General features: G+C 44.6%; 2 protein-coding genes across 2 annotated transcripts in view; one reads left to right on the plus strand and one right to left on the minus strand.

Moving 5' to 3' along the window:
• The window catches only part of SRP72 (signal recognition particle 72), a gene marked incomplete at both ends in the record, with an annotated part of 77,536 nt that overhangs the window by 16,998 nt on the left and 45,721 nt on the right, over positions 1–14,817 (plus strand). The gene's annotated exons all lie outside the window — the stretch shown is intronic.
• Positions 1,119–13,929, minus strand: REST (RE1 silencing transcription factor; the record flags this gene model as incomplete). The annotated part of the gene is made up of 3 exons (XM_081998961.1): positions 1,119–4,221; positions 7,315–7,398; positions 13,029–13,929. 3 exons carry the CDS (start codon positions 13,927–13,929, stop codon positions 2,522–2,524), a joined length of 2,685 nt encoding a protein of 894 aa, XP_081855087.1. The 3' UTR covers positions 1,119–2,521.

Raw genomic sequence — 14,817 nt, forward strand, 5'->3', positions numbered from 1 at the left:
ACATCTTTGTTTTTATCTCATAGAGAGAGATTTAAAGTCAGTAAACACCATTATTTTCATTTAAAAACAAACCAGAAAAATTATCAGGCCAGTCCACAAGTTTATTTGAACACAGCTAAAGTCCTTGAAGTCTATGACAAGATGGCAAAGGCTCTTCGCAAGGATATGAAGGGAGCTATAAAACCTCTACACAGTACTGGAATTCCCAGCGTCTGCTCACATCGCTCACAAACGGTGGCAACATTCATATATAAAGGAAACACTATTATGAAGGAAAAAAAAATACATCTAAGACTATTACAACTGGTTGCTCAGGAAAACAATTCAACTAGGTTTATTTTCTTAATGTTTAACATAAATATAGTTGCAACTTGATCTTCAGTTGACAATGATTGTCACAGCCAAGGTAAGGATTGAACACTATCTAAGCAAACAAAAACTCACTATACACTACACAATTTATTTATTATTTATTTCTGCCATGAGGGATGCTTTCCCTCTCAAATCTTTGGCCTCCTATTACCAATCTCTCCCAAAAGCAGAAGCAATGTAGCATTGTTGCTCTCTATTCATTCAAGACAATGGGTTTGTCTGGTGGGGATGATGATGTAGGGACATGCAGAGAAGAACAGGGTTTATTCCAGAGCTTACATTGAGTGTATTTGCCATAAAGTGCTCTGACAAATACTGTATGAGCTCCTCAGCTCCACTCTCCAAATGACACCCGCCTCCAAATTTGCTTCTTTGGAGTAGACAACCAGAGAAGCTGCCCCCAGCTGCTCCCACTGAAAAGACAGCTAATGACAATCAGAAGAGTGCATATCTGTAGGACTGGAGGGTTTTGCTTTTTTCCTGCTGGCTTGGATTTTTTTACATTTTGCCAGTGGTTGGCTACAAGCAGCAAGTATCCAATCTCTCTTGTGTCTGTGTGTGCCAGAAATTAACTCCGTTTAGAATTAAAAACTCCTGGTATGACATGTAGACCTGAGATGACAATCTGATCACTTACGTGTTTTCCTCTGCATGGAAGCAGGATGATTTTATTAAATGCGACTTGAATGAATAAGGAGCAGGAATTCCTACAGTTTTTAATGCCAGGTTTGTTGCTTACCAGTTGATTTATCTTTATTTGTTTTTTTGGTGTGTGAGTTATTAAGATTTTTATGAACCCTACTTACATCAGTGCTGCTTTTTTTTTTTTTTAAGCTCATTAAGTTGGACTGCTGTCCAACACAAAAATAAAAAGGGAAGGGGAAAAAAAAATCATCTGGACTTGCAGAATCTGCAGACCTTTTCCATTGAGAGTGAGCATTTTCCCATCTGGTGATCACAAATTATGAATTAGAATTTATTACTCTCTGTGTGTATCCAAAATACCAAAAGTGGCATTTCCATGATGAAAAAAATCCTATAAAATAGTGTTTTGAAATTGCATTGGTATCCTTTTGTTCAAGAACTATACAATTTTAAAGCAGTCAAAAATATATAGCCAAGCACTTCATAAATTCATCAACTTCATGCACAACTAATAATAACCCAGAAAAACAAGAAAAATCTTCAGTAAAGAGCATCACAGAAAACTCTCACAGGAAGCTGTCCCACGGTAAGCAACGAATCTGAACGTTTCCAAATAAAAAACTTACACAAACAAAACCAAACATGCATATATAAAGTGTACATGTACTGCACAAGCGCTATTCCTAAAGGATTAAACTGCATAGGTAAAAATCAAAAACAATGTGCAATATTTTAAGCCCTTAAAGCACAATTAAAAAAAAAAAAGCAGAAATTAAAAATAACAAACTTTCTCCCCTGCAACAAAGCCAATTACATATTATAGTCACCAAGATATCAATAAAGACAGAGGTTCTCCAATCAAAAGTTGGAAGGACTACTCCCAATTTTGGCTCACCATTCATGCTTAGGGGATCTGAAATGTATGTTCACAATTATAATTATCTTAAACAGTTATGTTCATCACTAGCAAACTTTGATTTGTTTTACAAAGTGCTCTTTTATGTAATAGAAGCTATCTTCCTGGTAGAAAAACCATCAAGTAGTTTAACAGTTTGAACATCAAGACACATCGAGAAGAACTAAAAAAAAAGGGGAAAGGGAAGAGGAGAGAGAGGACGAGTTGGCTGCTAGAACAAAAAGCAACTAATGCCAATGGCTCTATAAACATCCAACTTGTGTATTGGTAGCTACAGGCTTGTTCCTAAAAGTCAATTCATAAAAAAATTGCATAAGCTAGTGGACTAGAAGCTTACACTGACTTTACAGGACACAGCCTCATAAACCCTACCAGCCTTCTCTAATGAGGAGATCCAAGAGTTAATGAGTTCACCATTACACAAAACATTGTTGAAAAAATTTTCAACTTAAAAAAAAACCCCAAACCAAAAAACAAACCAATGCAGACACTAAAGCAAACTGTGCTTAAAAAAAAAAAATCTACAATATCTGTACATAAGCTGTATAAGATCTTACAAAAGAAGATTCCCCCAAACCACAGCTATTTCTACTCCTGTCCTTTTGTTGCCTTCTCAAGATAATACACATTAACTAAGTGGCGATTGAGGTGCTTGCTGTATTCACCTTCTTTTTTAAATGAGCGGTCACAAAAAATGCACACATAGTTCTCCCTGGCCACTGTGGTGTCTGCAGCTCCTTGTGACGTCTTTGGACATGTTTCCTCTTGTACGGAGCGAGTGCCATTTAACCCCGAGTCATCGCTTCCTTCTGATATGTTGTCACTTATGTCACTGCCTTCGTGGCTGTGGATGCCCTCATCCTCATCCATTTCCTGAGATACATTCACTGCTGTGTTATCCGGAGATGATAAGGCCAGAGCTACTTTAGGGCTTTGCGTACACCCTTCTGGGGGTGCAGGTGCCAGCACAGCATCTCCTGTTGGCTCTGTTGCTGGCAGGCACCTCTTAGTCAGGTCCATCGGGTCTGAGTTAGTCAAAGTTTCTGCCACGCAGGTTTCCTCTGGCTCCTTCTCAAGTGCCAGATCTGGTACCACATCCATGGGCACATCCAAGTTTTTTTCAGAAGACACTAGCTGAGAAGACTCCTCAGAGCAAGTGTCTTCCCCTCTGTCCGCCTTTTCCTCCTCTTTTTCACCAAGAGTGTCTTCGCTCCCTCCTGCTGCAGCAGGCATTTCTTGGTCCTCTACCTCAGCTTCTGTGTTTCCATCCTGAGCTGGCAGACAAAGCTGTCCTGGGTCTTGTATGCAATTTCCTCTGGGATCGGTGCTCTCCCTCTTGAGAGCATGGCCACCATTATTGTTTAATGCCGCTGTGTCAGTGGGATCTTGCTCCTTCTGGTCACTGACCTCAGTGTCAGGCTTCACACATCCATCCTCTTCTGTGACAGGACACTCATCTGGCATCTCCTCGTCCTCGATCTTCTCCTGATCGAGTTTACTGCTTTTCTTACTGTGTTTATTTTTGAGAGCTTTCTTTTTTCTGCTTTTCTTGAGGCAAGAATTTTGCTTTTTAGGCTCCTCCGCTGGTACAACATCACTTTTCTGGACTTCCTGGCAGTCTCTGGGTTTAGTTTCCACTTTCTTTTTCTTTTTTGTTACTGCTGAGGTATCATTTGCAGGCTCTTGCTTTGAGGAAGTTACTTCAGCCTCTGCCTTTCTTTTGATCTTCTTTGTTTTACATGTTTTCTCAGTATTTTTCTCAGTTTTAATATCCACCTCCTTGTTTTCTGAAGCCGATTTCCGACTTCTGGTTGTCACCTGGCCTGCAGAAACATTGCTCGTTGGCTTCTTTTCCTTTGCCAAATTATCTTTTTTCTCCACTTTCACAATTTTCTCAGTTTTCTTTGCAGCTGAATCCCCTTTCGCTTGTTCCTTCTCCGCTTTGTCATTAATGCTTTCAGAAAAGTCAGCTTCACTCTTTTTAGTCCGTAGCTTCACCTTTGAAACATCCATGGTGATGTCAGAACAATCAGGATGCCTGGATTTGATGTGATACTGCAGGTTACATTTTTTAGATGCTGCATAATCACAAACAGGACAGAGAAACTGGCGCGGATTGACGTGGAGCTCAACGTGCTTTTTGAAATTGCTGCGGTCAGCTGTTTTGTAGTCACAGTGTGGGCAAGTCAGAGGCTTCGGCCCATTGTGAACCTGCCTTGCGTGACGAGTTACTTCATGCTGGTTTGAGGCCACATAGCTGCACTGATCACATTTGAATGGCTTCTCACCTAAAGAAGGAAGGGTGGAAGGGAATGATGGTGATTATTAAGCATGGGGAGTGGGAGGAATCACTTCCCACTAATACAGATACAGAAATATGAAACTTAAAAGAAAAAAAATTATCCATGCGCCTTTAAAATTAAGTAAAGTGAACATAAGAAATCCACAAGTCACAAACACATTCACAAGACACCAAGAACAAAATACAAAAAAGAGATAAGGGGCAAGGGTTGGGAGGAAGGGGATCCAAAACCAAACAAGCAGTAACAACATCACAGGTTCTGGCTATGCATACATACCGGCAGAGATCTCTCTACAGTATTATTACCAAATGGAATCCATACCCAACTGGTCCATTGAATGCATTGTAGAAAAATGGAAATGTAACATTTGATGAATAGCAGTTTCACACAAGCGTTTCAAAAAAGTCCAACTTTACACAGATTTAGCATACTTCATGTTTGCATTGAAAAGGAAAGGAGGGAAAAGAAGCTAGCAAAACCCAAAGCACCTGAAAGGGACACACTGCTCAGATGATCTTTACCTCTGACCTCTGATAATTCACTTCACTGTTATGGCGTCTCAAAACACATGACGTACTGGCTGCAGGCTACTCTTGGCAAGCCAACCATACGCAATCCAAAGCCATCATGTTACTACTGAACTCTGGATTTACAGTTTTGCAATGACTCTTGCAGAAGTATTCCTGAAATGTTCTTTTTAGTGCATGCCGCTGCAGGAGAAGTGGCTTTCCATTTACACATCAAAGCAAATACGAAAAACACTTCTAGTGCAACTACTCAAGTCCAGAAACACTTTGAGAACATCGGTGCACGTCCAAATTCAGATGACGAACTTGGGATGCTCCTGAGCTCTGAACCAGCATCACAAAACTGACCTGCAGAACTAATACATGCCACTTCACAAGTAGGTCAAAAATCCACTCCATCCCCTTCTGCTCACAGTACAGTAGCACTTCTCCCACCCCGGCAACCTGCTTCCCTGACACTGCCCATACTCACGCTGCTCCTCTGCAGCATGACTCAGGAGACCAGAGCAGTCTGCAGTGAAGACAAAGTCACTGTGACTGTGGTGTCTGTGTGTTAGCCACATGGCTGAGCTGCAACGCCCTCACAAACTCTATAAAAGACTGTGCTGACTCCCTGGCAGGAAGGATGGGGACACCTGTTTGAGTCTAGGTCATTTCACATCTGTCTGCAGCACCTCTTTATTATTTAAAGAAGAGTTACTTTGATTCCTTATCATCTTCAGCCCATCTTCTTTCCTTTTTCCCCCTAAGTTTAAGCTTGATGTGCTTCACGGATCGCCCTTCTTGCAAGTATAGGCCTTTATCGCCTGCACTTCAAGGAACAGTTCCACATTACGTAGAGTGAGGACAAGAACAGCCTCTCTCTTACATGCAGTTGAACAAGCTGTTCTAATTGCGCAGCATGCTCAGAGGTGGCTGCAACAAGGTAACTCAAAGGTTGCATGTGAAAAATTTGCATCCATCACCTCTACTAAATCCAGGTGTTTTGTTGCACAAGTGGAAAGCACAGGTACCAAGATGGCTAAGAATACACCTGCAGTTGTGCAGCAGGCTCTAAACCACTGTCATTCACTGCCTGATATCTGAAGAAAGCTCCAACACCAGTTTGCCTTAAAAGGCCAGCCTGCGAACTGCAGTAGTCCAGAAATTGCCACAGAAAAGGTTCAGCTGCCTGGGCAATGCGGCAAGACATGCAATAGAAGTTATGAGAGCTATTAATAAAACACCCTTGATAGCAAGAATCCCATGTGCACTCCCACTTCTGTCAGCACAGCTCACGCCCTTCCTCCCAGACATTTAAGGGCCATAGGCAGATCCCACTCCTCATCTCCTTCAGATTTGAGACTTCCTTGCACACAGAAGGGAAGAACAAGACGTTCATGAAATCGTTTCCAGGCTCAATATTGACCAAACCATTTGCAAATTCACATTTAGCCCATTTTGTTTCAGCCAAAAATGATTTTTGTTTCTGGAAGCAGAATACTTCGTTCACAAAATTCTCAAACCAAAATACTGACGTATAATTTTAAAGCTGGCTATTTTTAATGGTTCCAAACCCCTCCTCCACTACAGTCAAAATTGCCTGCCTTCTGGTTTCAATTAAAAGTCTCATCTATTGGAATTGAAACAATTACTGTTCAGGAGATTTTCACTGCCATTTGCTAGGAGTACGAATTCATCTAGGTATGATCTAGGTTCAGATATTAGCAAACCAAAAGCGTGCGCTGAGATCTACCTGAACTCCCCTAGGAGGGTCACAAAGGTCAACTGTGCTTGTGTCTAGCATGTCTATGCTGTTACAACTCACAAAAATGCTATTAATTCATTCAAAAAGAGATTTACAAAAGAAAGAGAGCAGATATTCATATCACCACAGCTTATGACCAGTACTGGGGAATAAAGGCTAGGGAAAATCGCTAATTTGGCTTTTAGTGCAACAAGATTGAGTCGCTTGTGAACACCCTCTGAGCTTGCTTTTTTCTCCTCTGTGTCTCCATGCCATAAGCAGATGCTATTTTACATCTTTCTATAAGACTAAGCAAAAGCTAAGGGTTCTCTCAGAACCTCTGGATAAGATGAGATTGCAGACATCGCAGAGAAGACTCTCAGCTGCTCAAAATTTTCCCAGCTTCATTGATTTGAAATGAGTTATGGCAGCAGACAAAAGACAAGAATCTGCTCCTATATCATCACAATGTTGTATTTGCCACTGGATTACTGGGACTACTAGAACAGCTCTGTGAACCTCAGAACACACCTTGGAAAGTAAAAGGGAAAGAAAAAGATATATTCCACTCTTATCACTTTTATGAATGACACTTAGCATTTCCTTAGCAGATAAAGACAACCTTCCCTGATAAAACAGGAGCTAAAGCTCAGGCCGTACTGGATGACGTCTCACACAGAACTGGGCAGCCTGCTCTAGGTGGCCCCGCTTCAGCCAGGAGGCTGAACCAGATGACCTCCAGAGGTCCCTTCCAACCTCAATCATGCTGTGATTCTGTGAACCACCCCTTTTTCCCGAGCCGTGCTGCTGCCGCCCCTTACCAACCTGAGTGGGTGCGCATGTGCCTGGTTAAATGGGTCTTCTGAGAGCTGGAATAAGGACACATAGCACATTGATAGGGTCGCTCTCCTGCAAAAACAAACAGCAAATTAGTTACTGAAACACAGCTGATTCCCAGACTTGGTTGCCAAGCCATACACGTCACAGATACCCAAGTTATACTTGAGGGCACATTATCTCTCAGCAAAGGGACACAGTGAGAGGCATACGCCCAAGCTGGACCAGTGCAACACGTCATGCCTTATGAATGAGGCTAGTGAAGGAGCAGAATATGAGAGAGGCACATCCCCGTGTTCATCTGGGGTCAGACAGTAACCTCAGGTGAAAGGTGATGAGGACAGCCACCTTTAGGAAGCCCTAAGCCACTGGAGCTGACTTTCCTACAGTATTTTTTCCCAGCACCCAGAAGACGCACAAAAGATACAACCCCATAAGAAACCAGGTATGTTCTTGCTTCACATAACACCTTACCCAAAATCTCTGCCTTTAATTTGGATTAAGATGGGGAGCAACCATCCACTCAGCATGGACCCACATTTGTCAGAACAGAAGCACAGATAGAGACTGGTTCTCTACTACCAAAGTTTTATTGGCAGAGTGAAATTAGCATGGAGCGTGGAAGAGCATGATGCCCTGCTCGGTGAAACTCATGCTGTTAGCAAAAGCTCAAGTGTAGCAGCAACATTTATTTTGAAGACTCAAATCCCTCTGCCGGCAGAGTTATTGTTTCCGGAGAACTAATGGAAACTAACCTGTCATAAATCAGGTCTCCACAAGGGACAGTTAGCTTGTGTAACAATCAGTACAATGATACTTGAAAATCCTTTTCAAGTGAAAATAAGCCCGAAATAAAGGCAGACAGTTTTAGAATTAACATCTGTTAGGCAGGTCCAGATAAGTACCAGGGGCGTTTGCCCCAAACCTAGCACGGCCGAGAGATCTAGGCAGCTTTCTCTCTACTACAAGTTGTAAAACCACTTTTTAGTCTCAGGTTGATATCCCCAACAGAAAAAGGGAGTGAAGTTGGGAAGGGAAGAGTAAGTTACCCAGTTGTAATATTTATTCAAGTCATAGCCAGAATTACACTGCAGCATTTTGCTACATAAGTTGAAGCATACAACCTACATGCTCTCCAAATCACTGAGACCTGGATGTCAGCAAAAGCCCTGCATACAGGCTGTTTGTTCGCTTCCAGAGGCATAGCTCTATCTGCAGCAGCAAAGACCTTCATCTGCCAGTATGTGATGTGAGGCTCCAGTGCTGGCCTTTGCCAAAATAGCAGTAGAAGTGGTCTTTGTAATGCAGACTAATCCCACATTTCTTCCTCCCATCAAACATTTAGACTGTCATTCTTGATTAGATCAGCAGTTTAAAGGTAAATTCACCCTAAAAACCATACCTGCCCCCCTCCCTTTCCAGTTAAAGTAAGGTAGGAGATTGGTGCAATACACACAATAAGATTAAGTCATGCACAAGGGAGGGGTAGTCTGTTTGTTATGAAGAAATGTGTTTTTTTTTTAATGACTCCTTACAATCTGAAAATATGTGGCCAAAGGCCCTGGAATATTCAGTCATGTCTTCTTCCCATTACCTGACATTTCATATCTTTCAAGTTACCTACAATGTTAGGAATGTGAAAAAGGCTTTCTTTCAGGTATTTCATACAGGGTACAGCAACAAAACGTACTATATTTAAAGCATGATGAATGCAGCTAATTTAAAATGTTATTGCCACTTGAGAATTAAATGCATGACTACACTGTAAGGGCTGTTTTATAAAATGCTATTCCCCAAAGGATTTTTATTGTAATTTTACAAGCTCATTATATGCAAACAAGCCACCAAAAAAACCTCTCCACAAGACACTTAAAGAATAAGCCCCAACCTAGCAAAAGCTTAAGCAGGTACTTAACCCTATGTAAATGAACAGGCAGACTGACATCAGTGAACAAGTTTAAGATCCTCTCTTTATAAAGCCTTTCTTGTAATGCCATTAAAGGTTCTGTCTGGTTGGAACAAAACTGCTTCCATCAAACTTCTACCACAGTGGCAAGCAAGGAAGACCCCCTATGGCAACCAAAATAAAAAAAAAAGACAGCCCAAAGCTACGCACTAAGTGTATGTCTTACTTATGTAGCCCTGCAGATGATTTTCAATTAAGTTTTCTAGAAATTGCTTCTAACAAGTAAAATGGAAAAAATTGAGAACAATGCTGCACTGTCTTGCATGTAGTACAGTTCCAGGATCAACAGTGTGGGTAGTTGATGGGGTAAATCAAGTCCAAACTTGGTCTAACATGTCTAATGAGCACAAACAAGTCCAGGTAGATCTGCCCCTGAGACAAAGGGTCCTTTCTGCCCCATCAGCAGTGGAAGGGATAGCCCTGAACATCTCCAGCCACCCCCTCCTGGGGAGCAGACAGGCTCATCCAGATGCGTGGCTCTCCCAGCTGACAAGTTTATGACCATATGCAGGGTCCTTAAGCCACCTCTCTGCCCAAGGTCCCCCATATTTGTCAGCAGCCTGCCACACAAGTACTGTCACAAGCTGCAAGGTATCTTCCCAGTACAAGGCAGGTTCATGGACACCTACTTTCCAACACAGGTGCAAGCAACAGGCAAACAGATAACCTCTGCCGCCCTTGCTGTGGTCCCCAAACATGCAAGGACAGGCGTTTCTCCCACCACTCAAGGTACTAACATGCAGCCCCCTTCCCTGCTCCTGGCCACGTGCTCTGGCATTTGTACGTGTCCTTAGTAAGCCAATTCAGTTCACTAACCAGCAGAAAACCAACCTGGGGAAGAAGAAAGGAATATTTTACTGCCATTTTAGTGAGCTGATTCAACCAGTCCCAGGGTAAGGGGAGAAAACTGAGACCTCCAGCAGCAGCAGCAAGCGGCAGAGCATTTGATCCTGTGAAACTGCCCTCTGTACAGAGTCAGTGTTTCAGAAATCTGGATGGCTCAAATACAGCAGAATCCAATTATCTGCAAGGAGGCACTGTCCCACACAGAAAAAGTCAGGTGAAGTACAAAAAACAGGAGAGAAAAAAAAGTATCTATCCAAAATTATTTAAGCTATTAGCAATCGGGAAACCACAGAAACAAACAATTCCAACTTTCTTCTTAACATTCTGAACCCATAAAATAGGAAGAAAATGATGTATGTATCCCTCATATCTTTTTTCCGACAAATATTTTTCTTAAGTTTTAAATGAAAACTATAATACAAAGATATTTTAGTATCATTGAGAGATATTTTATTAAATTCAGTACTGTTATGTCAACAGTCTGCAAATACTTTTTACTGTAAAGTATCTGTGGGTGTTTTTCCTGGATTTTTTTTGTTTTGTTTTGTTTTGTTTTCCCAGAGGGGTTGTTTGCTTGTTTGGGGGTTTTCTTCATGCATTGTGGTTTTGTTTGTGTTTTTTTTTAAGGCAATCGATTACACATTAATACCAGCAGAAACTTTTAGCCTGGTGTATAAATGTACCTGCCAATAGCTTATTCATTCTTCTAGAACTCTTCCTTTAGCTTTAACACTCTCTCCCACAAAATCTATGTTACTGGAAACAAGGCACATTCCTGTATCAGTCTACTAACATATTTGAAAGATTTTTATCAAGTGAGAACTGGCTGAAAGATGTCAACTTTTTAGTTAAGAGCTAGCAAAGAAACAACTACCAGAGTGGACTAAAAAATGCTGAAATCATAATCATAATCACTCATTTCAGCTTAATTGAAATAATGAAAAGACAAGGCAAACCAAAGAACCAGAAAGCTTGATTGCACCACTATTTTTGAAGGAGAAAAGAGGAACTGGACAATATCCTACATAGTTTAACATGCTTGATTTTTGTTTTTAATTTTAATACAGTTCACTGGTAAATTGCAGTGATAACAGAGCGCTTCCTCAGCAAACATGCTTTCATGCTTCGTTCCTGTAAAACTCAACAAGAGCTTTCAGACATCACAGGGGGGACCCAATGTCATGTACAAACACAGGCAGGGATGAATTTAAAGTCGAGACAAATGTAAACCAGACAGGCACCACAGCATAGGCTCACATTTGGCCATGAGTTCCCCAGATGATTTATTTAGTTTTCCTCCTACTATTTCGTCATTTTTACCTGGTCTCTTTCCTGCTATCTCCCACAATACACACAAAGAAAACAAACTGGAGGATAAACCACACCATTTTCCTAACATCTCTCACAATAATCTTTGTCTACTTGGTCATGGAAAAAATATTTAGACAGGACTGATTTTTAAACTGACGGTATCCTCTAAACAGCAGCACGTGCCTATTGTTAAGTGAAGAATATGTCTCAACGTACTAAACTTCCCAGCAGACCCTTCCAACACCACTAAAGCAGGCTGACAAGGCAATCTTCTGCACACTTGAGCTGAAGCACAGCCCCGAGGCCGCCCGGGTCCAGCCCTCCCCTTCCAGACAGCTGCAGACAACTGAACTGAAGCCTCCAAACCATTCATGTCACTGCTGTGGCAAAACACGACTTCAAAGGAGACATTCCCCAGTGCTTTGCTCAGCCAGCACAGCCGGCGATAAAGGGGAACCGAGTCAGGTCAGTATACTAGAAGATGGGTAGATAAAGGGGAACCGAGTCAGGTCAGCATATTAGAAGATGGGTAGCAGGTCCGCCCTCTCCTCAAAAAGCCTTGACAAGGTGGAAGTAAAAGCTTCCGGGAAGGCTGCAAGAAAGGGCTGAACTGCCCTCCTGCTTCCACAAAAGGGATGAGGTGGCAAAGCAACTTCACCTCACTGCCTGAAGAGGCGAGGTGGCTAGAACGTCCCGTTGCCGGTTTTGGCCCTGGGCTAGAAAGGGGTCTCGAGTTTGGCTACGCTTCAGGACTCCCCCATGTGAGAGGCTGGCGAGGCTCTCTCGGATACGAAGCAAAGCGTTTCCTAAATCACCTGCAGCCCCAGCTGGCAGGATGGCAGCAACATTGATGGTCCTCCAGTTCCACTCGGTATAGAGCAGAGTAGAAAGGGGCCTCATGCTTTTCCTTGTGATTACAAACCCGAGAAGACAGGAAATCAGGCCAAAGACTCCCTCGAGGGCTTCCCACAGGCCAAGAGAAGTATGTGTCTACTCCTGGCTACTGCAGTGGTGCAGACCTTTAGAGAAAACGAGGCCCCTGTACATGAAGAGGAATTCATTCACTAGGAACACAACTCTTGCTCTGACTTTGTAGATGCTGGAGGGCTCCTTCGCGTGTATCAGCTATTTCTGCTCTGTAATTACCCCTTAGTCAAGTTTCAGCTCAGTCTGAGGTACCATTTTCAAAACTACCTATGCGATTTAGGCACCTTTTGTCAACCTGCTTGTTTTGTTTTTACAGTACATCAGGCTTTTGTGTTGTGGACCCTGACAATCATCACAGGCACGCACTGTCATGCCCTCTTCAAAAAATTAGCATAAAATTACTAAACAGGGTGCTCTTCGTCCCCTCGGGCCCCCAACATTGAGAGATCTCCGTCCTCTAGGACAGCAGACTGGAGCTCAAACCAAATCCACACCTCCCTGAGGCTACAACCTGGTAGTACCAAGAGGAGAGAGCACAGAGCTTTATCGGGGTGGAACGAACTTTGCAAACAGAAGACTCTCAGCTTGCTTCATTCATCACAGTTTACCTGCACTCCTACCATGCTTAAATCAAAAAAGATGAAAGACTTACCTGTGTGAGTTCGAATATGTTGAATATAATTGTTCTTCCTGTCTGAAAAATAGGAGCATTGTGAGCAGGTATACACTTTCCTGGGAAAATGATTTCTTAGGTGTTTCTTCCAGTGATATTCACTGACGGTAGTATAAGTGCATATGGTACACTTGTAGACTCTCTCATTTTCCCCTGCTTTGTTGTGGTGCTTCAAGTGAGCCAGATAGTGATCATATCTGTTAGTGTTATAGCCACAACGATCACAACGGATTGGGCCCTTAGAGAAATCCACCTCTTCTGTGGTACAAGAATCAGACTCCTTCACCTGGGCTTGCTTTTCTGCATTTTCTTCCACAAAGAATTTCTTAGCACTGTGAACCCTGATATGATGTACAAACTCCTCTTCAGATTCTGCCTCGTACTGGCAAGGTTTACAACGAAATGGCTTGCTCTTCAAGCTCTTACACTTGTCCTCTGTGCTTTCCAGAGTACCCGGCGCTTCCAGTGAGACATCTTTGTCCACACTGGGAGTCTTAGGAGGGGGGCAAGCAGCTGGACCTTGGGTTTCCACACTAGGAACTTCAAGAGAGCTTAATTCCACATTTTCGGGTGCCTCGCGGTCACTCTCTGCAGCGTGGGTATCTTCCATACCCTCTCCATCGCTGTCTGAGAAGTTGCTGTCCCCCACCGTTGTCAGTTCTGCCATTTGCCTCTCTTCTCCAACCAGGTAATCACAGCAGTTGCCATTGACTTCTCCTGTCAAGGCCACATTTGCCAACATAATGAGCTGAGGAGCTGCCAGCTCAGCTTTAGAAAGGTCGTGTAAGTCATACATGTCATTGGACAACGCCATACCAATATTAGCACTGCCAGGAAAGAGGCTGTTCCCACCAGATTGTCCCAGCACTTGAGTTGCCATGGCAGTAGTTCTGTTGGAAGAGAAACGGAACACCTGTAAGCACCCGACTCGCGGAAAAGCCTCCTCTGCTTCGTACTGTCCGAGCAGCCCTCCAGGTAACAGCAGAGAATTAAACCTCTTGGCTGAGGCACTGGGGGCAGCAGGAGGCTGAACCCGGGCTGAGACGCTTCGCCACTACCAGAGACCACGCTCGGCCTCGGGGGGCGGACGGGGGGTTCCGTTCCTCTCCCGAAAGGGCTGTTCGGTTCCCCCCAATGTGTGGTACGGGATCCCAGCGTGTGGAGGCCGGCCGGGGGGCACCGACAGCGGGGTACCACGTCCCTGGTCCCGCAGGGCCCAGGCAGGCTTCCGGGCCGGCGACTGCCCCCGGCGCCGGGCCAGGCCGGGCCGTAGCGCCGCCCGCTCCCACCGGGGCCGCCGGGACCCGCCAGCTCCCGCGAGGCCCGCCATGTCAGACACCGGGGGCGGCGCAGGAGACCGCGGGTGGGTGCTGAGGCCGCCGAGCCCCGCCGAGGGCCTCCGCTTGGCTGTCGGCCGCCCGGGGGACCCCGCCGGGCCCAGGGCCGCCAACAAAAGGGGGCGGCTCGGCGCACATCCGCCGCGGGAGGCGGGGGAGACGGCCGGGGGAGCCGGGCCGGGCCGTGCCCCCGCCGCCGCCCTCCCTCCTTGCCAGGCATGCGGCCATTTTCTGCCTGCCCACACAAAGCGGCCCTCCCCGCGTCGCCCGCCGCCCCCGGACCGCCCGCCCGCCGCCGCCACCGCCGGGGGCCTGGCCAGGCACTGCCGCCCCGCCGCTCCCCCTGCCCCCGGCCCGCGGGGACGGGAGGCGAGGCAAGGGCTCAGCTTCCTCCTCCCCCCCGCGGCGGGCAGGGCAGGGCAGGGCAGCGG

This window comes from Phaethon aethereus (assembly GCF_964289735.1).
Source record: "Phaethon aethereus genome assembly, chromosome: 4".
Classification (NCBI taxonomy): domain Eukaryota; kingdom Metazoa; phylum Chordata; class Aves; order Phaethontiformes; family Phaethontidae; genus Phaethon; species Phaethon aethereus.